At 40.5% G+C, this 27,750-nt stretch overlaps 1 protein-coding gene across 1 annotated transcript in view; it reads left to right on the top strand.

Annotated features, from left to right (window-relative positions):
- Positions 1-27,750, top strand: part of CACHD1 (cache domain containing 1) — a 209,636-nt gene that overhangs the window by 156,143 nt on the left and 25,743 nt on the right. The window contains exons 9-16 of the mRNA XM_051999510.1: positions 5,393-5,626; positions 7,155-7,304; positions 11,133-11,256; positions 12,791-12,908; positions 17,600-17,768; positions 19,755-19,897; positions 20,575-20,756; positions 23,010-23,120. Coding sequence (XP_051855470.1) covers positions 5,393-5,626; positions 7,155-7,304; positions 11,133-11,256; positions 12,791-12,908; positions 17,600-17,768; positions 19,755-19,897; positions 20,575-20,756; positions 23,010-23,120 — 1,231 coding nt within the window. The remainder of the gene's footprint in view (positions 1-5,392; positions 5,627-7,154; positions 7,305-11,132; positions 11,257-12,790; positions 12,909-17,599; positions 17,769-19,754; positions 19,898-20,574; positions 20,757-23,009; positions 23,121-27,750) is intronic.

Here is a 27,750-nt window from a genome sequence, read left to right as displayed (position 1 = left end):
GAGGACCTGGCCTAGGATGGTGCCACATGATAGACACGAAGGGTGCATCAAAGAGGTATTGCAGAGATAGAAATGTGCAGATGTGGCAATTGATTGAATTACGGGATGAGTGAAAATATGTATTCAACCTAGTGCCAGTCTTCTCCATTTGCTTTTTAAATATTTTATCTTATTTTTGTTAATGTCACTTGTTTTAACATCCATTTTAGAATGTAAACAAATGTCTTAAAATGCCATTTTAGCATATTCTAAAGCAATTAAAACAGAATACTTTAGGACACTTCTATTTTCCCACTCCTAAACAAGCTTTATAAGGACTGCTAAAAAAGGAGTGTAGAAGGGAAACAATTCAATAGAACTAGCCCACAGCTTGCCTCTGGCTGATGATGTACCTGCTCTTCTTCCCCATCATCTTCCCCTCTACAGTGAAGGGAGGGAGAACACATTATTTGAATTTTTCTCCAATGGCTGTGGTTTTCAGTACCTGAGCTCCTTGCATGACCACATCAGTCTCTGGAGAGACTCTTCCTCTGCCATTTTTATTCTGGCAACTTCTAACTCCTGCCTTCTCCAGTACAGCCAGGTCATGGAATATTGCCCCTTTCCTCTGAATCTTTCAAATGCCCCATCCCCAAACTTAGAGTATTAGAGACCTGAGAATTGCCTTGACTACTTAGATTTGGGGCAATGGTTGTGTTTTTCTTGCTTCTTTAGGGTAGGTCTGTCTTTGTATTTCCAGTGGTTAGCACAGTGTCTGGCACACAGTAGGTTCTTAGCTTAATAAATGCCCATTGGCTTGACTTTTCTTGCTTTCTCAAAGGTGAGAGGGACAGAAAGAAGATCTTCATATGGGTAAAATAAGATTTTAAAACAAGATGGAGTGTGTACTTCTTCCCAAGTTTCTCTTCATTTTCAGGTTAGCATCTACTTCCTTCCTGTTGGGGGAGCAGGGCATCAGGTCCATAATACAATATTTCTTTGTTGGCTCCTCCACTTTTTGAGAGATGATATCATTAGGACCAATGATAAAATGAGTCCCAGTTCTGCTTTTAGTAATGATTGGCCTTTCACAAGCATTGGATAATTGTAGTCCTCCATTGTTGCTCAATAGTGCCTTAGTGCAGAGCAGGCTTGTGATCTGTGTCCTGAACGCCTCATTGCCTCTCCTGTTCAGTGATGTATTCAGCTTCTTAAATTATGTTTCCTGACCACATATGGGGTCTTGTAACTGAATGTGGGGGATTGCAGAATTATGATTTATTATCAATAGATTATGATTTGTATACCTGTTATATACATACATACATCTGTATATGTGTGTGTGTATGTTGATACATACAGACATAATATACATTATAGACACACGCACACACACACACACACACACACAGCAAGAGTCACAAAAAAAAATTTCTTGAGTGAAAAGGGGTCACTAGTGGGAAAAGTTTAAGAAACTTTGACCTATATTATACATAGAAGACCGAATCACTTTTATGGATTTCTTCAAATAAGAATCTTCTTAATACATAATATTACTCTTGTCTTCCCTTTCTTATCTCATTTCATTTGAAAAATAATTATTCCAATTGTAGGTAGTTTCCATCCTACCAAGTCTAAGGATACCTATATAAGGTCCAGATTATCTCCTTGCCTTGATGCCTCTTATTCATTTTGCTTTTTTCCTGTACTTTGTGAATTTGTTATTAGTGTTTAAGACAATAGATTCCACTACTGAATTCTCTCTTAGTTCTTGTCTCTTGGGACCATCTGAATATCTTAAATTGTTATTTCTTCGTGTATCATAGCTCCTTTTTCTGGTGTTTCACTTGATAGGTATACAGCAGCAATTTTTCTTCCTTTCTTTTTCTTTTCCATTTATAGTCCTTTTGATTAGATTTAGAAGATACTAGCAAATACATTGTTACCAAAAAGACGTCAAATATGCTGTTATTAAAAAAAACCCACATTAAGAATAGTGTTACCAACAGCAATATCAACACCACACAAATACACTGTTATGAAACAGGAAGGAAGCTATCACACAAATACAAATAAACTGTTATTAAAAAAAAAAAACCCACACCAAGTAAAATGTTAGCAAAAACAACAACACACAAATACACTGGAAAGAGAAAGAGAGAGAGAGAGAGAGAGAGAGAGAGAGAGAGAGAGAAGAGAGAGAGAGAGAGAGAGAGAGAAAGGGAGAGAGAGAGAGAGAGAGAGAGAAAGGGAGAGAGAGAGAGAGAGAGAGAGAAAGGGAGAGAGAGAGAAAAGAAAGAAAGAGAGAGATAAAGAAAGGAAAAGAGAGAAGGGAAGGAGAGAGGGAAGGAAGGAAAGATAGAAAGGAAGGAAGAAAGAAAAAAGAAAAAGAAAGAAAAAAGAAAGGAAGGAAGGAAGGAAAGAAAAACTAAAAGACTGAAAGACCACACCAAGAGCTAAGCATTCTTGTATTTTAAGCTATAGTTGAACAATCCAAAGATGCTTCTAGGTACCATCTTGTTCACAAGCTCCTTACTTCCTAAATCAGCTTTCCTTTTCTGTCTCCCTTGCCTTTGTGGGCAGCAGTGAGACCAATATTTGTGCCCCTGTTCTATCACTTTCATTTTCTATCCAAAGATTTCCTAATCTTTGATATGACTTCCAAGGTTCTTTCTTGCAGCACTTTATGTGTTCACATGGATCACCGGAACTGAGTGGTAATCTTGTCTTTGACAAATCTTGGGGAGCTCTCTCTCTGTCTGTGTCAGATACCACAGGAAAAACAGGAAGACAACAGGTCCCTCTATTGTTGCAATCAGGTCAATAAAGAGCTGCTTCTGTGCTCCTCAGCAGGGATTCACCAGCCACCACCAGTCTTATCTTCTTCTTTTGCCTTGTCCTGGATAATATATCACCTGACGACACCTGTGGGTCTATTTGAGCGTTCCTTGGAGGACAGACAGTTGCTCCCTCCTCAGAGACTCTACTCTCCTCTTCAGAAAGGACCTTACTTTTGACTGTTTAGCTCGGGAACTCACTTGTGTCATATTTTCAGTGAAGCATAAATAATGGTGTCCCCGTTGTACAGATAAGCAAAGAGGCAAACTACAAGATATCACTTGCCCATTATCATGTAGTTTGGAAATGTCTAAGGCAGGATTGAGTTCTGCTCTTCGCATACCAAGGCCAGCATTGTAAGCACTATCTCTAAATAATGGAGACTAAATGATGTTAAGAGCTGGCCCTGTGACTAGAAGACATTTCTCTTTATGAATATATGTCCTTGCTCTGAAACGGAATCTCAGTCTCCTGGGGACATTGAGAAGGAAGGAAATTTCCCAGGAACACCTAGTGGTATGGGTTAGAGGCACAATTTGAACCCAGATGCAAAGCTACATGTCTCTTCTTTATAAATATGATCTCACTCTATTATTACTACCACTACTATTAGGATTATTATCATTATCATAAGTATTGCTATAAATACTGATACTAATACTATTGTTACTATTTCTATTACTACTATGATTGCTGCTATTTTGGTTTTTATTGCTACTGTACTACTACTACTTTGGATTTCTTCACATGAGAATAACTTCTTAGTACATAATATTATTCCTACTACCTACTACTACTTACCACTACTGTTACTGGTACTACAACTATTATTATTATTTCTCTTGCTATTACTGCTACTACTACTATATTACTGATACTATAACTACCAGTATCGTTGTGATTTTTTTACTACTGTCACTATTATTGAACTACTGTTGCTATTGCTACTCTATATTATAGCTACCACTACTATAACTATTGCAATTACTATGAGTGCTACTGCTACACCTTCTATTATGATAGCTACTTCTATTACTACTTCTACTATTAGTGCTTTTATTACTGTTATTACTATAATTGCTGTTACTACTATGTTACTACTACCATTGTTATTGCCACTATTCCTACTTTTGCTATTATTACTATTACTACTATATCACTGCTATTATTATGACTGCTACTATTACCACTATTATTGTTATTACTACTATTGTATCTCCTACTATTATTGTTATTACTATTACTGCTATTATTATTATTCCTATGTTACTGCTACAATTACTACCACTATTTTTATTGCTTCTATTACCGTACTATTGCTGATGGTATTACCATTACTTCTATTGTTGTTACTACTATTACCACATCCACAATTACTGCTATTAATTCTGCTGCTGTTATTATGACTGTTATCACTGTCCTACTTGGTAGGATACTTATAGGGTAAGTTTTCTAAGTATATCTTGAGGCCCAGGGAAGGGGCCACCTGCCCAGTGTTTTCAGCCAGTAAGCATCAAGACCAGTCTCTTGGCTCACCTTCTCTTTGCTCTCTCCTATAACTTATACCATTCTTTCCATGTTGCTTCCAACTTTCCCTGATCTTGTAACATAACATTGGTTTTTAATAAGAGTAAGGTTTCAGGGACCCAAGTGGATTATTTCATGTATATGTGGATAGGGATTGGTGATAAGCTAAGTCTTGAATTTGAAAGAATAATATGTCCTGATCCAAGTGGAAATTCCATCTTGAAAAGCCCCTTGTCATCTCCTTTTTTTTGGTCCCTCACTTTTATTTCCTCATTATTTCCCACTGGAGGATCATCAATTACCTTCAGATGTTCATAGATTTGGAGATAAAGGGCTTGAAAGGCCATGTTGTCCAGGGGCTCTAAAAGCTGAGGCACAGACTACTGAACTTGATTGGGGGAAAGTTGAATTTTTATTTTCATTAATTTCTAACTGAAAGCTAGCATTTCCTTCAAGTATTTAATAGTATAGTTCTGAGAAGGGTGTTGCCAGACCACCTGAAGGGTCTGAGAACTAAAAATGCAAAAAAAAAAAAAAAAAAAAGAAAAGAAAGAAAAGAAAAGAAAAAACCTTAAACTGGTCCATTGCCTTCGTTTTATGGATGAAGAAATTTTTGCTGTTCAGACATTTTTCAGTTCTATATAATTCTCCAGGATAGCATTGGGGGTTTTCTTGGCAAAAATACTAGAATGGCTTGCCATTTCCTTCTCCAGCTCATTATATGGATGAGGAACTGAGGCACTTAAGGTGAAGTGACTTGCCCAGGATCGCATAGTGCCTGAGGACAAATTTGAACTCAGGTCCTCCTAAATCCATTCTGTCCTCTGTACTGAGCTGCCTCTCAAGGATACCTTGAAAGAAAGAAAGAAAGTTGACAGTTGGGATTTGGGACCCAACTGGACCTTCAGAGGGCTGAATCTTCTAGGAAGAGGAGCAATTTTCCTTCCAGAGGATCCCGTTGCTCATAAATCACAGGGAATCAAATGCAGGTGGGAGAGAAGAGGAGAAATCTAGTTTGACAGTTGTGTCCTTCACATTTCCCTTTCAGATGGAGTCACTGGTTTGAAAGAGTTGGCCTTCCTGAGAGATCTAGCCGAGCAAAACTCCATGAAGTACGGTGTGCCTGACCGCACGACCCTGCCCGTCATTAAGGGGAGCATGATGGTCTTGAATCAGCTGAGTAACCTGGAGACTACAGTTGGGCGCTTCTACACCAACCTCCCAAATCGGATGATCGATGAGGCCGTTTTTAGCCTCCCTTTCTCTGATGAAATGGGGGATGGTGAGTTTGGAGAACTAAAATTGGACAGACCGAGGCAGAGTCTTTCCTACTCATCATCCTTTCTTGAAAGCTCCCACTTTGGTTGGACTTTGATGGTGCTAATAATATTCACACCAAATAATTTCTAAGCCAGATGGATGAGGAGGAATAGGGCCTGGAACTGTGATTTCATTGACATAGGGAATTCCTAGATAAGGAAAGTCTCTCTACTTACATGTGTCTGTAATTTTTCTGTAGTTTTTAGAGCTGCTCAGACAGTGAGAGGTCAAGTAACTGTCCAGGGTCACACAGCCAATATACTTTAGAAACAGGACTTGAACGTAGATTTTCCTGGCTCTTGGCAAGACCAGATTTCTGTCTACTGAGTCACAACTGCCTTGGCATGGAATTGAAAGCTTATTTCTAACTGCCTATAGGGTGTCTCAAGCTGAGTGCCCTGCAGGCATCCTCAGCTCACCATGACCAAGAATAAACTCAACATCTTCCTCCTTAAAGTTGCCCCTTCTTCTCCCTTCCCTATTCCAGTGATGAGGGCCCCCTTCCTTCTTGTCACCCTGGCTCATTCTCAGCTTCAAACTGGAAAGCCAGTGAGAGTGACCAGAATTGGGAGGTGGTACATCACATTGGAAGGGGGGGGAGGGGAGCACATGGGGACTCATCAAAAAGAGGGGGGACAGCAGGGAAAGTACAAGATGTAAGAAGACTGGAAATGTGGGGATGGAGAGGGAGGTCATGAAAGGCTTTGGACACTAAACAGAGGATTTAATATTTGATCCCAGAGGTCCTAAGGCACAATTGGAATTGATTGGGGGGAGGGGGGTTGCCATGGTCAGAGCAGTGATTCAGGAAGATGCCTTGGAAAGCCGAATGGCATTGGGCTACGACTCGTGTCCAGAAGACCAACCAGCAGATTTTCTGCAGGATTCTGGGGGTGAACAGTGAGGACTTCTACCTGGGCAATGGCAGCATCAGAGATGAGGATGGGACTTGTAATAAGAGGTGGTTAAAAAAAAAAAAAAGTTAAATCAATTGACTTTGGCAAAATATCGGATGTAAGGGCTGAGAGAGAGGGAGGGGTCAAGGAGGAAAGTCTTTATCCAGCTGGAAGAGACAAGTGAAGAAAAAAAAAGTTCTGAGGGGCATCAAGGGCTGGGGCATAGAATAGCTAGGGAGGCACTTGGGATTGGAGAGCTCTCCCAATCTGAAGATCCGGAGACTTTCTGAGGAAAGTGATCATGCAGGAAATGGGCCAGCCAAGCACCCGGATGGCCCAAATCCACAGGGATGGGGTTGTCTGGAATCATATAGGTGAGTCCTCTCCCCATTGTGGCTATGGAGTGGATCCTAAAGAGCTTTCTGTGCTGTCTCCAGGGGAAGCGTTGGGGGGATTGAGTCTCCTGGGATCCTTTGATTTTTAAGCAGCTGGTGGATGTCTGATCTAAGTCTTTGTCGTGAGTCACAGGCCAGTCTGTTGCTAATGCTTTCTCTGTCATGTCCTCCTCCTCCCCCGCCCCTTTTTCCCCTTCAGGTTTGATAATGACAGTGAGCAAACCCTGTTACTTTGGAAACCTCCTCCTGGGGATTGTGGGAGTGGATGTTAACTTGGCTTATATCCTGGAAGACGTGACATATTACCAAGACTCTTTGGCTTCCTATACTTTTCTCATAGACGACAAAGGTAATGAACGGAGCTAATTAAAATAGGCCTAGTGTTCGGCACCAAGATAGGAGATTCTTATTATACTCTCGATATTCCCCATACCCATCATTCCGTCTGTTTTTACGCAGGCCGTCTATCCTCACCGCATGGTACACCCGACCTTCTGACCACTGATGTTCCGAGCTGCTAGCTTCCCTCAGACCTCGGCCATAACCATATCCCCTCATTGTCCATGCTCTTCTCCCAAACAGCAAAATTATTTTCCATGTACTTTACGATAGCTTTATTTTGATTTCTTTTTCTATAGCATTGCCCCATCCCGGAAAATGGGCTTTCTTTGAGACCTTGACCATTTGTGTCCCCAGCAAGGGCACTTAATGCATATTTGATAGAATTAAATCAGTGAATTATTAAGTACCTACTATGTGCCAGGCGTTGTGCTAAATGCGGGACTAAATTTTTACCTGACCAGACCACATCTGGAGTTCTGTACTTAGTACTAATACCCTATTTTAGGGCTATTTAGAACCTTCCTCCCAGAACTGTTGAAAGACTCCAGTGAGATCCTATTGGAAAAGCCCTTGGCAAGCCCCAAAATGCTGTGAATGCACTATTGCTGTGGTTGATTGTTGTTGCTGCTGTTACTGTTATCCTCCCTTCCATTTTGCCAAAAAACCAAAATGTTTTCTGCTCCCAGAAGATGCCCAAGTCCTCCTGTCTCTATTGCCTTTTCTCACATTCTCCTCCCCACCTTCCATTAAATTTTCTCCACCTTTTCCAGCAATTCTTCCATGATGTGCTCTATTGTTGACTATCCACTATTCAAAACCTTTTGAATTCATTCAGGACAAGAGACAAAGTTTCTTAATTTTTTTGGAGAGGGAAGCAGTCCATGGACTCTTTGGTAGGAAACTATGTAGACAAGTGTTTTTTTTTTTTTTTTTTTTATTAAATTCATAGAGCCTAAAAGAAGAGCCCCAGTTCAGAAGATCATATATCAATAACTAGAATTTAGATGCCATAGACTCTATCCCCCTTTTGGCAGATGAGACAGTTAATAACTTAATAAGTGCTTGAGGTGGGATTTGAACCAGGCCTTTCTAACTCCCAATATGGCTATCCCACAAGACCTCTCCTGTACTATCGTTGTATTTGACAAGATTGTAAGTTAATGAATTCAGGGAGTCTTAACTAATGTCTCTTCTGACATCCGTTACTGTGCTGTGCCCACAGAAGACATTTACCAAATGGGCACTGAATGAAGGAATACTGGCCCTCGCTAAGAGGGCACCAGGAGGGCACAATTCTCAGGTGAGATTTGGTTTGAACTTGGAGCCGATTTATCTCGGGCCACTCCCTAAGGGGCTCAGTGAGGTGGTTTACCCACAGGTCAGCACTCCCGGGCTAGACAGGACCTTTCAGGGGAGCAGAACCCAGTCCCACATTGTGCAGATGAGGAAAATGAAACATGAGGAGATGAAGCGATTTCCCCAGGATCACACAGGTGGTGATACGTGTCACAGCAGAATTAAGTACAAGACCTTTGATTACAAAGCTGCTGGACCAGAAAATCCCCTGCTGGCTTCTCTTTCCAGCCAAGAGAAATCCCAGTTGAAGTGTAAGAGCTCAGAAGGTGGGGGAGGGAGAGGTAACCTCCTGGGCCTCTCCAGCCGTCACGCCCTGTCACTTTGCTGGCTGAGTTGTACCTTACCCCTTTCCCATGTTTTCTCCCAAGGCTTGTAATTAGGCTCTGAAAACATTGCCTCCCTCACCCAAGCACACTGACTGTCCCCAGACTTATGTATAATTTTAAAATCATAACACAATATTGAAACAGGTTATAAAAAATACACGACATGGTTATTTGAAAAAAATTAAGACCCCCTCCAGGCCAGTGTGGGGAGGTGTGTCTTCTTCTATCACAAGCAGACACCTCACCACCTCTCTCCCTGTCCCCTTCCCTGCATTTCAGCCGTGCTGCCTTCCCTGCTGTGCTAACAGTTCTTTTAGTCACAGCCTGCGGACTGCCTGCTGTGATGTAAGGTTCTTTATTTGTCAGTGACAAGGGATCTTAAGTCAGGAGGAAAAGTGCAATTTAATGCAAAAGTAGTTGGACTAGTTCTGCCCAAAGGCAGTTTAATTAAGGGAATGAAATGCAATAAAGATAATAACCTGGAGAATAAATATTCATGGATTTCCTGCAGTGAGAGGCAGATAAAGAATATTGGTAACATCAGGGAATTGGACAGAAGGAGAATTTGGGAAAAGATGGAGCCAGATCAGTCTTCCTAATGTTTGGAAGTTCTTGTTCTAGTTCTCCTTCTCCTCCTCCTCCTCCTCCTCCTCCTCTTCCTTCTTCTCCTCCTTCTCCTTCTCCTTCTCCTTCTTCTTCTTCCTCCTCTTCTTCCTCTTCTTCCTCTTCTTCTTTCTCTTCTTGTTATTGTTCTTGCTCTTCCTTTTTCTTCTTCTTCTTTTCCTTCTCCTCCTCCTCTTCCTCCTCCTCCTCTTCCTTCTACTTCTCTTTCTCCTTCTCTTTCTCCTCTTCCTCCTCCTTTTAGATCCCAATTTGCATCATTACTTTTCACAGAATTATGGACTTGATGTAAGTGATAGGTAGGATTTTTAAAAGGATAAAAAGGGGATGGCAACAAACATTGAAAGCTTACTAAGTTCCAAGAACTGCTATGTGCATTATACCTATTATGTCATTTGATCATCACAATAGCATTAAGACATAAATGCTATTATCACCTTAATTTTACAGGTGAGGAAACTGAGGCAGAGGTTAAGTGACTTGTTCAGGATCACTTAGCTAGTAATAGGCTCAGACTAGATTTAAATTTGGGTCTTCCTGACTCCAGTCATGGCTATCCCATGTGTTACCTAGCTGCTTGAATATAATACCCTCCAGACATTATTGCAGAGAGAGCCTGAGCAGATTTAACACAGTTAAAATGCATCCTTTGGCCTTTGACAAGTCTGTTTGTATTGCTAGGGCCTATCATAGTACCTGACCCAGAATAGATGCTTAATAAACACTTGTTAGGTGTTTTATTAATTGATTAGAACGAAGTTTGTGTGGTTTATATGATTATTATTAATAATAATACACTTTAAAATTAAAAACCCTCTGTAGATATTTCTGGGTTCCTCAACCATCCTCAATCTTGGGAATTGTGTGACATTAAGAATCTGGGAACATCTCATTGAAACCCAGATTTCTTACCAGACATATTTGGTGATTTTCACATATTCATTAGTTCATCCATTCATGAAAATGGCAAGTGTTTATTTAGCACCTACTATGTGCTAGGCTCAAAGACAAAAATGAAACTCCTTCAGATTTGTGAAAGTCTCCTGACCAAATCCAACCCATACTTGAACAAGAATCTTTTCTAATTTTATTTGCTTTTAAATCATGAATTTAAAAGCCATCAACACAGATATTTCATTATTTAAAAAAGAGAGGATTTTGTATGAAATTTTATAGTTTTGCTATATAGAATCTGAAGTTATTTCAATGTATTTAAATTTGGCATTTTTGTTACAAAACTGCCCAGTTAGTTTTTGTTTGTTTGTGTGCGTGTATATGCTATGTGCAGTGTATGAGGGGTGTGTGTGTGTGTGTGTGTGTGTGTGTGTGTGTCCATCCCTTCCTTCCTAGAACCAGAACCCCTTCTCCCAGACAATCAATGAGTAGTCACCCAACTTTGCCTGGAGGACCATTGAAGGGATCTCACTATCAGCCAGCAGCTTACATTGTGGGGTGGGGGAGGGTGGACCCCAGTGTCCACAGATCAGTCCATGTGAAGGGCCGCTATATCTGTTCACCCTTTTTTATTCCAGGCTACACCCTTATGCATCCATCACTGACCAGACCTTACTTATTGTCGGAGCCCCCTCTTCACACGGACATCATCCATTATGAAAATATCCCGAAATTCGAGTTGGTTCGGCAGAATATTCTAAGGTAAGAAGGTCCTGAGCTTCTCCAGCTGGAGCTTTTTCGCAGAGAAAAGACCAAGATGAAGTCATATTCATCAATGGTATTGACATTCACAGTGACTAAAATAATAGACAAGAAAATGACCCCAGAGCCATACGATAGATGCAGTAGCAGTCTCCAGAGAATCAATGGGGAAACATGATAGGTGTTGTCTCTCCCACCCCTATTCTAAGAGGCACTGGACTTCAGGTGCAGAGTGGGGAGAGACTGTCAGGTGCGATCAATGCCTTTCCCAATGAATTTTACCACCACTGGGAGAGTTCTGTGAATTGTGTGTGGGATTTGGAAATTAACACTATTTTTTCCCCCATAGGCAACTGGGGTTAAATGATTCTTGCCCAGAATCACCCAGCCAGAAAGTGTTAAGTAATTTGAGGTCTGATTTGAACTCAGGTCCTCCTGACTTTAGGGCTTGTGCTCTATACATTGCACCACCTAACTGCCCCACATCAATATTTTCAAGTCATCAGTAGAACTTAAAAATAAACACCGTGCATGGTTATAGTGAAAATGCAGTACAGTAATTGCTGTATTTTCCTCTTCAGATGTGTCCCCCAATTTGGGATCCCAACTATTACTTAGTTTCCTATTATTTCCTATTATTTAGTGAGTCTGTTGTAGCAAGATGAGCAAAAATCTGAAGTTTCTGTCAGCTAATCCTCCATTCGTATTGACTCCTTTATTAAATCAGATATTGTCACCAAAAGCCCTGGCTCTGGGAGGACGAGTTGAAAAATGTCATTAGGAAAGGGGTTAAGTTGGTGGCAGACCGAGCATCATGGGTCTTAGAAATGATCAGTTTTTGTTCTGAATCTTGGGTTTTCTTGGCAAAGATATTAGAGTAGTTTGCCATTTCCTTCTACAGCTCATTTTACAGATGAGGAAACCGAGGCAAATTCTCCTAGAATCACACAGCTAGAAAGTATCTAAGACCACACAGAACTCAGAAGATGAGAATTTCATGCTCCATCTACTGCACCATCTTGCTACTTCTAAAATGACCAGAGAGATACTTATCACAGCTGCATGTCATTTTCCTTTCTTCTTTAGATAATAAGATCTAAGGTTTGAGCTGGAAGAGACCGTCATGGTCATCTACTTCATCCATACAGATAAGGAAACTGAGACCTAAAGGGAAAGTCTAGGGTTAGTTGCATATGCAGCAAGGAAGAGCAGAGCAGATTTCCCCCAGTTGGGACAGCCCATTGAGGTAGAGCAGAAAACCACTTCTCTGAGTTCTCTGATTGGAAGCCACTGACCAATTTTAATTCCTGCTGGGGGAAAGGAGAATGGGGAAAATAGTATTTTCCATGCAAGACAAATAGGATGGCCATCTTTGCTGAATTTCAACAGCCCATTATCTCTTTCCTAAGTGAGGATCCCCAGTGTTTTAAAAACATCGGGAGGGGGTTGTTGACTCACAGCTTCTTTCCTTTCTTTAATTAAATGCTTAATTTTATCTTTTGCCTGAAGTACTTAATTCTATTTGCCCATATAGCCTCCCTCTAGGCAGCCAGATTATTACAGTCCCTGTGAACTCATCACTGTCTTGGCATATAAACAAACTGCGAGAAACTGGAAAAGAAGCATATAATGTCAGCTACGCCTGGAAAATGGTAAGTGGGGGAGGGGGAGAGGAGGACAAGGAGCACAGGGAGGAGGGGGAAGAACACAGAGGGAAGAGGGAGGAGAGAAAAAGGGCTTACTGCATGTGCTTCAGGGACCAAGCCTGGCAGAGGCATGGGACTTCAAGTAAATTGACCTGCAGCTACTTTGTATTTTCTAGGCTCGATAGACTATTATCATTGTCTTCCTAGGTCACAATCAAGTGGTTGTTGTTGTTTAATCTTGTGTGCAGGGACTGGTTTTTTTTTTTTTTTTAATTTTCTTCATATCTCTAAGTACTTAAGTCTGGCATAGTAGGTGCTTAATAAATGCTTAATGAATGATTAATTTTTGAGTGAATGAATAAGTGATTACAGGAATGGTTTCTTTTTTTTTTTTCTTCTTTGTATTTATCCTCAGTACCAACTACATAGGAGATGCTTAAGAAATGCTTGATGAATGATGTACGGTACCCAGTTATTATATCAGTAATAACTGATAGACACAGCATGGTGTCTCTGGACAAGGAACATCTGGGCCCTTTCAAGCCCTGCCTGGGACACTGCACTACCCTTTGACCCTTTGCTTAATCCCCATTTGCCTTCTGGCAACTCCCAAGATTTTATTCTCATACAAGAACTGTAAGGTGTATTAGGGAAGATAGTTCCCACATTGGAACTCCTTCATGTATTTGAGTAATAATAACTGATATTTTTATAGACCATGTATTTGAGTAAAGATAATTGATATTTTTATAAAATTTAAAGTTTTTAAAGCATTTTACATACATTAACTACATAGCCAAGTGCTCACAATGAAATGGGTATGAGATGATTAATACCCCCGGGAAGCCAGAAGTTGATATGAAAGAGACAGTCCTTCAAAACTTTGGAAACAACTATTACTTCTACCCCAAGCCAGGTTTCTCCAGACTAAATAGACGCATTTCTCTCAAATTATTCTCATTTGGCATGAATCTGAGGCCTTCATGATCCTCATTACCTTCCCCTGGGCACTCTCAAGAGTGGTAGTATATTTTTTAGTCAAGCATGCCTAGAATTGAACTCAGTACTCCAGATGAGACCTGACAAGGGCAGAGGCAATGGAACTTTCACCTTCTTCCATTCCTGAAAACTCGACCTTTTTCTAATACATCCTGATATATCTCAACTACCCTAAAGTCACAGGAACATGTTTAGCAGCTAACCCTTCCATTGACTCTAATTGACCTTGCGGTCCACTAAAACTTTCAGATCTACGACTTCTATCCGTACTTCTCTGGGTAAAAATAAGACAATAATAGCAGCTGACATTTATGTAGTCACTGTTAAAAGAACTTTGTGTACCCTGATCTCCTTGGATCCTCTCTACAAACTGGTCCTGCAGGTGTCAACCTATTTCCAATGAGAAAGCTAAAGCCCCAAATAGTGACAGACAACAGGCATTTATTAAGCACTTAATGCTATGAGCCAGGCCCTGTGTGAAATACTGAGGATACAAAGAGCAGCCAAAAGAGAGATAGTGGCTGTTCTCAAGGAGCTTGCCTTCTTTTTTTGTTTTTCCAAAAATATACAAAGATGGTTTTCTTTTCTTTTTCTTTTTTGTGGAAGATTTAAGCAAAGAATATTTTATATTTGGTTAGAGAACAAATACAGAAATACAAAGCTTTAGGTACTTGTAATTTGTTGCCTTAAAATGACCTATATGTCTACACATGACTAAAAACTTATACTTCAAATAGTGATGTAATCTAATTATATCAGAGGTTCCCTTCTGGTATAATCTGGTGACCCTCTCATTTTTCTAGGTTGTTGTTCGCACTCAATTGATTTGGGAAATTGTCCCCTGTGTTCTAAATGCAGTCACTTTTATAATCACACAGGTTCACAAAGCTTAAAGCACAAATAGGCTTATTTCAGGCTGATGTCTGTGTCTATAACAATTAATAGTCCCAGCATTCAGAATAGTAGTGTCTCAGTCATTTTCAGGATACCCTTGGTAAAGCTGCAATAGAGTAGCTTCTTTTCCTTCTACTCCCTTTTATCTCTCCTTCCACCTCTGCTTTTTTGCAGCCCTCATCTCCTACCACAAATTATTTTTTAACTTTTTTTTTTTAATAATAGGTTTTTATTTTTGAAATACATGAAAAGTTTGAGGTCCTTGTGTAGGATCTTAAAACCCCCTGGGAGTGTAATGGAAAAGACTGGTTTGGTGGGTTTTAGAAGCGATTCCTTATCCAGAATTGTGTTCATTAGGATTTGAATTCTGATTCCAATTGCACAGACATGATTTCTTGCAAGTCACCAGGTGGAAAAAAACTAGGAAAGCGAGGAGGCCTCCAGTCACAATTGTAGCATTATAACAATCACATTGTGACAATTTTTTATTACAATGTTACACAGTCAATTTGTTAACAGACTTACTTTTTATTAAGTGGCTTAGTGAATGGCACACTGCAATTGGAAACAGGAAGTTCAAAGGGAACTTTAGCTACTGAGTTGCTATATGACCCTGTCTCTTTCAGTTTCCTCATCTCATCTGCCATCTCCAGGATTAATAATAGCACCTACTTCCCAGGGTTGTTTCAAGGATAAAATTAAATAGTATTTATAAAGTGTTGTCTAGGAGCCAGAAAGTTTTATTTAGAATTGTAAGATCAAACAGCTAGAGCTGGAAGAAATATTGGAGGCCAGCTAGTTTAAATATGGAGAAACTGAGGCTATAAGAGGTTCAGTGGCTTGACCCAGATCCTACAGGTAACACATTTCAGAGGTAGGATTTGAATCCAGGTCCTTTAGTGTAGATTCAGCCCTATATGAATTATGATCTCATTGGATCCCCTTGACAAACCTAGGAGGGGTAGGTGGTGTTCAGACAGGAGTATCTCCTTTAGAGATGAGAAAAAGAGATCCAGAGATGGCAGGATAATTGCAGTGGGTTGTGGTTCTCTGCCCATTCATAGCCCACCCTGGATTGTCCTTGAATCTCCAGGCTGGGAAGTAGAGGGCCCACCGAGTCTGATGTCTCGGAATCAGACCTCCTACAATCTGCCAGACAAGAGGGTATTCAGGCATCTTTTACAGGGACTCCTGGGTTATAGGAAAAGGCCTAAACAGAGTCAGCAGATCCATGTTTGACCCCCCAATCTGCCCTTAGCCAGCTTCTTGGCTGGGTTTACCCCTTGGCCTCAGTTTCTTCATCTGTAAAATGAAGAAGGGATGGCTCTCCCAGCTTCTTCCAGATTAAAAAAAAAAAAGATCCAGGCTTCGATTTAGGGCTTCCCCCACTGAATGAGGAGAAGCATACATTTATGTAGTGAACATTTGTTCTACTGTTCCGTGATCACCACGGATGAGCAATGATTAGCAAGACTAGCAGCCCACTGAGGATCCAGGCAGTAACAGAAGATCTGGATTTGCACCCTGGCCCACTGGTTCCAAACCCATTAGTGTTTCTACCCTCTCGCATGATAGTATCACTCAGATTTGGTTTTAGTTCCTTTGTTACTTGGTGATGTGTTATAAACAAGGTCCACACATCTATTTTCAAACCAAAACATCCATTGTCTCCCCCAAATCCTTCCCCACTGCTCTCCCCTTCCTCCCCATCCCCGTTCCCCTACAAAGTGTCCCCAGACAGCAGGCTCAGAGAGTGGGGGCGAGAAGGCCTACGTGCCGGAGCTCTTCACTGAGCTGCAAGAGGATGCTCTTTGTCCCAGCCGAAAGACTGGGGGTGGATGGGAACCGAGTTGGGGAGAAACACACCAATGACAGGCCCTAATTAAAGCTTCCGACTGCTTTTCTACCTGCCTGGATTTGGGATTGACTGCCTCCCACTCCATGCAAACCTCCCCTCAACTGTATTCCCCAAACAAATACGTATATATCTTGTGTATATGGAGAGAGAGAAAGAGAGAGGAGGTGGGGGAAAAGGGAGGGGGAGAAAGGGAAAAGGAAAGAGAGAGAGACAGAGAGAAAGAGAATGTGTGTGTATATATATTCATACTATATGTATATACACGCACACATAGTCTCTTATGATACTCTGAGATTTGCAAAGCATTTTAGTCTTTCATTCACTTGAACAACAACATAGTAGTAGTAGTAGTAATAGTAGTAGTAGTAGTAGTAGTAGTAGTAGTAGTAGTAGTAGTAGTAGTAGTAGTAGTAGTAATGATAATGATGATGATGATGCTATACCACTCTATACCACTTTAAGATTTAAGGTGTATATTTTCTACATATTATCTTCTTCAGTCCTTATAACAATCTTGGGGCATAGATACTATTATTAATCGATTTTGAAGACGAGGAAGCTGTCATTCAGTGATACTGTGCATGACGCAGGGTCTCTGAGTCTCTGAGGCAGGATTTGAAATCTGGAAGTCCATCATTCTCCCCATCACACCTAGTTCTAGGCAAAGTGTTGCATTTGATCTTCACAGCGCCCCGTGAGACAGATGTTACTATTCTCCCTATTTCACAGATGAGAAAACTGAAGCACCCCAAGGTGAAATGATTTGCTCAGCAGGTAAATAGGGATTTCAAACCTGCCTGCAAGACCAGGGCTCTGATCTGATAACAGAGACCTTTCTTCCTTTACTTATTCCCATCCCTTCTCATAGAAGAGGAGAGCCCACAACATGGGAGCCACTCCCCAGCGACCAAAGCCTTCCTGATCTTTGTCTTTGCCTTGCTTTCAGGTGCAGGACACCTCCTTCATCCTGTGCATCGTAGTGATCCAGCCCGAGGTGCCCGTCAGGCAGCTGAAGAACCTGAACACGGTGCCCAGCAGCAAGCTGCTCTACCACCGGCTGGACCTCCTGGGCCAGCCTAGCGCCTGCCTCCATTTCAAGCAGCTCTCTACTCTAGGTAAGGCCTTCGGAGTGTCCCCAGTTTCTATTTCTGTGTCTTTCAAACAACCGGCATTGAGGACGTGCTATGAGCAGAGTTCGGGGATGGGATTCCTCCTTTCCTTCCTGGTTTCCCCTGCCAGAGATCCTCAGTAATTATTTATTGATCAATCATTTATTAGACTCACAAAAGACTTCAAGGTCACATAAAAGAACTCCTTATCTTGTGGTTGTTGCAACTGGTGGCGGTGTTCAGGCCTTTCAGTCACATCTGACTTTCCATGATCTCCTTTGGAATTTTGGTTTGCTACTGCCCTCTCCAGCTCATTTTACAAATAAGGAAACTGAGGCCTCAGGAGGATAAGAGATTTGTGTGTTATTATACAAAGCGATAAGATCAGTTAATCATATTCTGATAGATTTAGAGGTAAAAAGCAGCCTTAGAGGTCATCATATTCAATTCCCTCATTTTTCAGGGAAGAAAACTGAGGTTCATGGAGTTCAATTGTTTATCCACTGCCTCATAATAAATTAAGCCACTCAAGAAGGAGTTCTTCCAACATTGTGTGTGATCCCACTTCTGAGATTTTTCATAGACTTTTTCCTTCTTAGGTCCACTTCTTAGAATGTCTAGCACCTTAGGAGTCTTAGTTCACAGATTTTTTCTAGCACCCCTATCATATGCTCTCTCCTTTCTCAAAATATCCTGTATTTCGTGTGTGCTGATCTGTTGCCATCTCAGAGAATATAAATTTCCTTTGTTTTTGTATTCCCAGAGCCTCGCTCAATATCTGCACATAGTAGGTGCCCTATAAATACTTGTTCTCCTGGATTGGATACATTGATTTTGTTGGGATGCTTTCATTTTAGGGAAAAAAAATATCTTCCACCACGATTTTCCTTGGGTATAATGCTTGGGAGGGGTAGTGCCCCTAGGTTCTCTCAGCCCACGCAAGCAAAGTCTGAGCTCTGAGTGGTTGTTTCATGCTTACGCTCTGAGTTCAGGCCCAATAAAAAGTGGTTGTGAAGGCCCAGTGTTGGAGGAGCCTGCTAAGCGCACATAGTCCCATCACTAGTTGGACAAGAGGGTGATCCATTTTGTAGCCATGGTGGTTCTGAAAGACCATTGGCCAAAATGTGATCTGTGATGGTGGAGACTAAAGGAATCCCACAGGTGGAATCCCTGATCCTGGAAGGTTGGAAGAAGAAAGAAAAAAAGCCGATCCAACCTTGGAGCAGGAGGCGACACTGCACAGTCAGCTAGTCAGTCAATCAATAGCCATTTTTTAAACACTCCTAATCTCTGAAGTTGACAAGCAGTTGCCAGTCTGCATTGATAAAGGATGTCTCCTCACCAGGCTCTTTACTAAGCCCAAAGAAAGATAAAAAATTCCCTTAGGTAAAATGTAACTTTACCAGAAGAGATAACACATTCATAGATGAATAAATAAGGAATATATCTTGGAAAATGCAGAGTGATTGAGGAAGAAAAGAGAATAAGCATGCATTAAGTACCTACTATGTGCCAGGCATTGTATTAAACTTCTGCAGATATTATCTCATTTGATGAGAGGGAGAGAGGGAGACTTAGGATGGATGGTTAGAGAACATGGAAATCCTTAAAACTGAGCCCTGAATGGAAGAAGGGATTCTAAAAGGCAAAAGGAAAGGGAAAACTCTTCCCTATTGGGGAAGACAGGAAAAGCTTTGTGGAAGAGACATCATTTAAGGTGATTGTAAAATTCAACAAGCTGGTGGCTGTGGGGAACAGATTCCTGGAGGAGGGAACCACATGGGCAGAAACACAGAGGTGAAAAAATGAGGGGGGAACAGTATTCTTAGAATGGTCAACAGTCTTAGGTTTTAACTGTCTATAGGATTCTTAAAGCAGCTATAATAAGAGATAATACTCCAATAGGACAGAAAATGAGCTGTGACTCTTTATTCTTCAGGATTTGAATGAAAATTTAGTGGCTGTTAATTCTTTTCATATGGTATCTTTCAGAAAGCCCAACAGTCATGCTATCTGCAGGCAGTTTTTCTTCCCCTTATGAGCACCTGAGCCAACCAGAGACCAAGCGCATGGTGGAACACTATACCGCCTACCTGAGTGACAACACCCGCCTCATTGCTAATCCTGGGCTGAAAGTAAGCACTTGTCTGTGGATCGCTGGGGGTGGCCTCCAAGTCTGAGGCAGTGATCCTGCAGTGTGGGAACTTCGGGGCCAGGCCGTGCCCCTCAGCTGGAGGGATGATGGCAGACAGCATATGACTTGGCCACAGCTGATCAGTGGGGACCCTTCTGATGGATTAGGAAGCCCTGTGGACTAGCTAAAGAATCCTTTTCAGACTATAGATACACCATAGGTTTTCAAGGGAGGAGAAGGGGGGGAGAGTTGAGTGTGAAACAGAGGGCAGTAAAGGCTTTGGAGGCCCTCATTTTCCCAGGGGAAAGATGTGAAGCATCCCTGCTGTCTGTGGCTGGGGCGAGATGATCCAAGATCTCAAAAAAAAGCAAAGATGAGATTTTTTCCAAATGAGATTTCCAAATGTAGATTATTTACTTCTCTTAAATGGCCCAGGCCTAGAGAGGACAAACTTTTGATTCTGCTTATATTGCCTGAAATATGTTTTATCTATAATCAGCCTTTGTCTCCTTTAAGTTGGCTGCATCCATCTGGTGTGAGATGATTTTAAAGAAGTAATTGGGTTTGGATTCTCTGTGCTGGGTCTTTGGGAAACCCTGCCAGCAGCTTACTATCTTTTTTATTTTTTTAATGTGAGTCTTAAAGGATCCCTGCTATGTCCTTCCCTTTGTCTCACAGTTCTCTGTCAGAAATGAAGTAATGGCTACCAGTCACGTCACAGATGAATGGATGACACAAATGGAAATGAGTAGCCTGAATACTTACATTGTCCGCCGTTACATAGCAACGCCCAATGGAGTCCTCAGAATTTATCCTGGCTCACTCATGGACAAAGCATTTGATCCCACTAGGAGACAATGGTAAGTTTCAGGGGGTTCCAGGATCAGAGGATTCCCTCCCTGTCCATTTCTTGAGAGACATTAAACAGACACAAAATAAAACACCCTAAGTGATTTACCTTAAAGGAAGAAACTGGTGGCAAGAAAATAATAAAATCGATGTTTTTAATGTAACATTAATGGGAGATTTAGTATTTCCTTCTGTGGGTGAAGTTGCTCTGCCTTATCTCTTTACAAACATTTCTAGGCTACAAATGTCTACATTTATCCTCCACAATATATTTCACTGCAAGCCATATTTTTAAAGTTCTTCTTTTACATTTCTATTCCTGACGGCCAAATGTATTGATACTTTTGTGGATGCTTCTCTGTAGTGAATTTAGATGAAGTTCACAGTATCCAATCTATATAACAGACATCACTGGGGACCGTAGGTGAAATTAACAGAACACAATCTGTATAACTAAAATTAGACAAACTGTCAAACTAGCTGAAATGAACGAAACCCATTTATTGTAGCAGAAATTAACAGAATCCGGTCTACATAGCTGAAATGAACAGATTTGTCAAAATACCTGAAATGAACAGATACCAGTCATCATAGATGAAATTAATAGAATTTAGTTTCTGTGACTGAAATTAACAGATTTGAACCCAGTTATAGACTAAATTAATAGAATTGAATCTCTCTGTAGCTGAAATGAACAGAGCACAAGTCTTTATATCTGAAATTAATAGAACTCATTCTCTATAGGTGAAATGAACAGAATTGTCGGCAGAGTTGAAATAAACAGAACCCGGTTTTTATAACTAAAAATGAAGAGAACTTTCTCTGTATAAAGTAATAGAACTATCTGTATATGGGCAATTAACAAAACCCAGTTTGCATATTTAGAATTAGTGAATCCAAGTTTCCATTTGCTTAGTTTCCTTAAGAAATTATTCTGGCCATGACAAAGATTAGTATTGCCCCTCTAAACTCAAAAATGCCCTCTTTTGTTTTTTGGATTTCATTCTTGCAGGATTTTTTTTTTTAATGGCAAAAACTAATCCATGGAGCCTGCAGACAGGCTCTGCAGCACACACATAAGATTTATAAACTTTTTTGGGAACTGGTTGTATCCTTTTCTGTAGGTGGCAAATGTTTGAGCTTTGAATTTATTTTGTTTACCTAGTCATTCTTTTTTTTTTCCTTTACCTGAGTTTCTTATCTGCAAACTAGTAGTTTCCACTGAAACTTGCAGCTGTCCCTTCCTTTCATAGAATTGTGAGGCTCCAGCTGCCTTTTGTTTTAAAAAAGGGAACTTCAGATATTTTGGATCTTTGGGGATGGCAGAAGTCAGAAAGTGGGACAGTCAAAAGGTTTGATGACATTTTAAAAAGCAAGACCCAGTAATACCTTAGGATATCATAGGTGAAATTTATAACCAGTATAAGCAGGGATAAGAATTTTAATTCTAAAGCCTTATAATTTCTTTGAAATACTAAGAACCATCTTTACGAAGGCAATTTTTATATCAAAAACATGTGTGTTCTGTGTATATTTTTTCACAGACAGTATACAGTGTTTGCTATTAACCCATAAAGTTTGAAGATATTGAAATCAAGATTTCTTTTTTCTTTTTTACTTTCTTTCTTTCTTTCTTTCTTTCTTTCTTTCTTTCTTTCTTTCTTTCTTTCTTTCTTTCTTCCTTTCTTTCTTTTTTTGCTGCAGCAATTGGGGTTAAGTAACTTGCCCAGGGTCACACAGCTAGGAAGTGTTAAGATTTGAACTCAGGTCCTCCTGACTTCAGGGCTGGTGTTCTATCTACCATGCCCCTTAGTTGCCCCAAGATTTCATTTTTTTTTTTTTGAGCCATTAATGCATGTGCTTACTATCTCAAAAATAGTTTACACAGGTTTATGATCTTTATAAGGAGGTTGATTTAGGTGGATTTAAATAAAACTTTTGTTACATAGCACTTTTGTAACTTTGGAACCGTCACATAATTTCCTTGAGCCTCAGTTTCCTCATCTGCAAAAGGAGGAATTGAACTGATGGTCATCAATAATCTCCTTTAGCTTCTTTTATCCCATGAAGTCAAAATTAGCTTTTCATATGTCTAATAACACACATTTTAGTTTAAAGAATATTTATTAATCCATATTCTATTATATTTAATTAATCAAATAATATTATTTGATCATCTGGGAATACTGTGCCACAAATATATGTCAAAATTCAGAAGCTTTGGAGAGCATGAACATGCTATATCTTCTCTTGGTTTCCCTCAGGTATCTTCATGCAGTGGCTAACCCCGGGCTGATTTCTTTGACCGGTCCATATCTAGATGTTGGAGGAGCTGGCTATGTGGTTACCATCAGTCACACGGTTCATTCTTCCAGGTAACCCTTTCATTTCTGGGATATTTTTCAGTAGACCCTTTGGACATAAGCACTAAATGAAAGAGGGATCCTTATTTAGACACAGGGATCAGGGAAAACCATGAGTAGAAGTAGGACCCTTGAACTGGAGCAGAGACATGTAGAATATATTAGATGAAGAAAGGCCATTGGAATATGTGTGGGCTTGAATGAATCTGGTGGCTAGGTGGAGACTATCAGATTGCTCAGGAGTCAAAGATGTTGTCATGGTTACAAATCTGAGAGACTCCATTGAATAAAGATTGGTGGAGGACACAAAGAAAGGTGATCCCTGCCCTGGGGAAGCTTGTAGTCTCAACATACAAGGACAAGGATTATTATCCCCATTTTATATATGAAGAAATGAGTCTGAGAAACTAAGCTCCTCACCTCCTAGTCAGTATCTGGGGCTTAATTCAAACCCTTGTCTCTCCACTCCAAACCCACTCTGCTATTCCACCTCTCTCAGTCTCTGTACACAGGCATGGTATATATTTCCCAGTCTGTTCCCCATTTCACAAGCTTTGTGAAAATTCCCCAAGATTACTGACAAATTAGGTTTTGAGCTTATAGCGAATAAGCAAAAGTTATCTCTGCAGACACAAACATGAGGGAAATTTTGGGTGGAGATCTAAAGATAAACCGGTAAAATAAGCCTGACTGTTCTAATCCCTTAATTATATGGATAGATCATTTCCCGGAGTACCTGGAAAACACCTTTACTGAGTAGCACTATGATGCCGTCTCCTGTTTCAGTGAATGGTAAACCGACAATACTGTCGGCTGCTAGTTCTGATGCTAGTTTCGGGCAAACGTCCGGGTGTCTCTGAGCCTCTGCTGCTTCCTTTGTGAAATGATGGGCTAGCAGGCCCTTTCCCATGGCTGGCTGATGCTGCTTGCATGTCCTCCAGGCCCAGTGGGCTCTCCTCATCGCTCACTCCAGCTTCCTACAAACTCAGCTCAAATCCTACCTTCTGCAAAGAAGCCCAGCCCAGTTCTCACTCCAAACAGCTTCCCTCTGAGACCAGCGCCAACTTACCCTGTATACACGTTCCATTGATACATCATTGTTTCCATGCCCATTATTTCACGGGCTCTTTGAAGACAGTGTCCACTTTTACCTTTCTTTGTATCTCTGCAAATTAATATGGTGCCTAGAACACAGTAGGTGCTTCATAAATGTAAATTGACTTGATTTTGTCATTAATAGTAGGCAGAGCTCTTACTGAAGAGTAGATAGACATTGAGATAGAAATAAGGATAGATAAATCAAAGAGATGGATAGGAAGGACGGAAAAAGCATTTATTAAGTGCCTATTATATACAAAGTCCTGCACTGAGCACTTTTGAAATATTACCTCATTCAATCCATACAATGGCGACACCTAACTGGCTGCTGATCTTTCACAGAAATCTGCTTGATTTTACAGCAGCTCCCATAATATTTCCTTTTTTTTTTTTTAAATAGGACTCATGATTTCATTAGATTAGGTATTTTCTGATGAGAAATTCTCTTTTCTAGGATAACTGAGCAGCTTCTCTGTAACGTATATTCTTAGAAAGTTTCCTAGGGCAATGACTACTTAAGTGACTTGCCCAAGATCACATAACTTCTGTAGTAGAGCTTCTGATCCTTGAAGGTTCTCTCGAACAACTCTCCCATGATGCTGCTCACACACTGTGGTGTTTCACAAATAAAAGTGTAAACACTCTTTCAGAACAGATTCTACTAACCAGTCCACTGCTGGGGTTAATCGTTATCTGCAATGAGCCTCTTTTCCCCAACTGTACATTTGAGGCAGTAGGCACGTTAAAAACCAACAATCACACTGCTTTTTGTTTACCCTTGAATGAACTCAGTAGTGCCTCCTAACCTCCACCCCTCCAGCTTTTCCTCAAGAGCAGAATTGTGGCGTGGAGATTCAAATATGTCTCATTTTCCTGTTATCTTAGGAGTCAATGCTGCTCAGCTGGAGAGGATACCTCTTGGCTCAAGGTTTTAATAGGAAGGAGAGAGGGGAAAGTCTAAAAGTGGAGGGGGGATTGGAGCAATGGGTCAAAGACATTGTACATTCTGCAATTGGCAAAGAACTCTTGTGGTGTAAAGAGTGGCCCTTTGAACTGCCATAATCTCTTGAACAGTTTCTGGTGAGAAAAATTTAGGTGCTCTTGTTAGCAGGACCTGGATTTGAATCCCACCACTCAATAACCAGTGTGGCTTTGACACTTAACTTGCCTCAGCAGTCCTTATAATCCCTAATGCTCAAATGAATTAATTATATTAAAGTGCTTTGAAATCAAAATGCTAGTAAATGTCTGTTATCTATGAATAGTCTAGAGAATTTCTAGGGTTCTATCTGATGCGAAAGCCAATGACTTTCCTCCAGAATGTACAGTGTCCAATCTCCCCTCCCCAAATTTTAGACTCATCTTTGATGGAGATGATCAAGGTCGCCAATGGTCAGAAGAGATTCCAGTTTCTCTATAAATCCTGAGCCACATTCAGATGTCTTGTGTGTGAATAAAATTAGAATCTTCAAGGAAACAATCCAGAGTAATGCAAAGAATGAGCATTTAATCTTTCTCTAAAAGCTTGGGCGAGTTTTTTTAGCTATGAGCCTCAGTTTTCTCATCTGTAAAATGGAAGGTTTGAGTTAAATAACTTCTGAAGTCCCTTTCATGTTCAGAGCTTTGATCTTATCATTGTAAAAATATGGGATTCCCAAATAGTATTTCTCTAGGGTTTTGAGTTTATAAAGCACTTTATAAATATTGCCTCATTAGGTCCTCACAACAATTCTGGAAGGTAAACAATGTTCTTGTTCCCATTTTACAGGTGAGGAAACAGAGGCAAACAGAAGTTAAATGACTTGCCCAGAATCATATAGCTAGGAAGAGTCTGAGGGGTGATTGGTATTTGAACCTTCCTGACTCTAGATTCAGTGCTCAACCCACTGTGCCACCTAGCAACCTAATTATTAACGAAAGGCGGTTGTCACTGGTTATCTCTTCTCAGCCCACTTAAGCTGATCTTGGCATGAGGTCACACAGATTTTCCAACTTCCAAGGTAGAGCCAGACAAAGAGAGATTGTTGTTTGATCCCTGAACCATTGGAAAAGTCATCTTTTATCTACTGCTCCTTATAGAGACATGATAAGCCCCAGGGCCCATTCTCTGAGGAAAAAGAAGCAAAACAGAGATAAGGAAACAAAAAGCCTCTCCTGTCCTGCCCTTCCCAAGGAAAGGGTGATCAACCCAAAGCAACCTCCAAAGGCTTGTGCCTAGAGATCTGTTTTTGACTACAGTTCTCATGAGGTCACATGCTCCTAGTTGTGTTCCCTCTTCCTAACATCTTGGTCTGCTCACTTCTATCCTCTGGATAATTGGTTATATTACTATAGCATAGTCTAAGCTCTGTCAGCTCAGGTCCAAAGAGCGAGCGTCTTCTTTCCAAGGAAGAGATCAGCTTTGCAGCAAAGGCTCCTGCCCTGTTTGTAGCAGGAAGCTGTCTCCCCAGTTCCCTCAACATGATCCATGGAAACCACAATTTTGAACCAAATGAGCCCTCATCCACTCTTACTTGTGTTTTAAGTTTCTTCTCTCTTGTGGGAAAAGGGAGGAACTTACTTGAATGTTTAGTTTTAGAAGTGAAAGGCTTTAGAAATTATTTCAGTGATAGGTAAGAACAAGATAATAGAATTCAGGTCTTTGGCATTAGAGAGTGCCACTGGCTTCTTTTTATTAATAATTAGAATTAATAAATTCTATTTATTATCTAAAAATAATAAGAATTAAGAATGCTTTTTTGCTAGAATGCTAGCATTATTAATAAAATGGCTAATTACTTAGGAAAAAAAAAGACTAGAATTCAAGATATCTCCGATCAAACCCACCTCTGCTTGTATCTTACATCTTCATGCTGATCAGTTAGGATTTTAGCAGCTAGGTGGCGCTATATTGGATAGTGTTGGCTCTGGAGTCAGGAAGATGCATTTTCCTGAGTTCAAATCTGGTCTCAGACATATTAGCTTTGTAACCTTGGCAAGTCATTAAACCAGGTTTGTCTCACTTTATTCTGTAAAATGAGTTAGAGAAAGAAATGATAGATCCCTCTTGTATCTTTGCCAAGAAAACCTCAAATGGGGTCACAGAGAGCCAGACAAAACTGAAAAGCAACTGAACGACAGCATTTGGAAACCATGTAGTGATTCCTTAGCATGTGCTATTGTTCTCAGCCTGGGGATTTTTATTTTTATTATTTGGAGTTTGGTAGAGTGATGAGGATGTGCAATCACTGATTAAGAGACTGGTCAGGCATCCATTTTGAATGGAAGAGGAATATGGCTACATTTTATCTGTGGAGCAGAAAAGTCAGTTTGTCTCCACTGAGATCTTCTTCCACAGTTGCTAAGGTAACAGCATATCTCTGAAATGCAGGTTAAAAAAAATAGGATGCAAAGCATATAAATGTACACCATGCAGCTTACTACTGCTCTTTGTCATGATAATCAAATCACATAGTCTTATATGGGAAGGAAACTTCTAGGCCATTTAAGCTAACTCCCTGACTCAGGTTGAAATATGTAGGGATGGAGACTGAACCCATTGAAA

The sequence above is a fragment of the Antechinus flavipes genome, chromosome 4 (assembly GCF_016432865.1).
Source record: "Antechinus flavipes isolate AdamAnt ecotype Samford, QLD, Australia chromosome 4, AdamAnt_v2, whole genome shotgun sequence".
Taxonomy (NCBI): Eukaryota; Metazoa; Chordata; class Mammalia; order Dasyuromorphia; family Dasyuridae; genus Antechinus; species Antechinus flavipes.
This window is presented reverse-complemented; position numbering and strand designations above follow the sequence as displayed.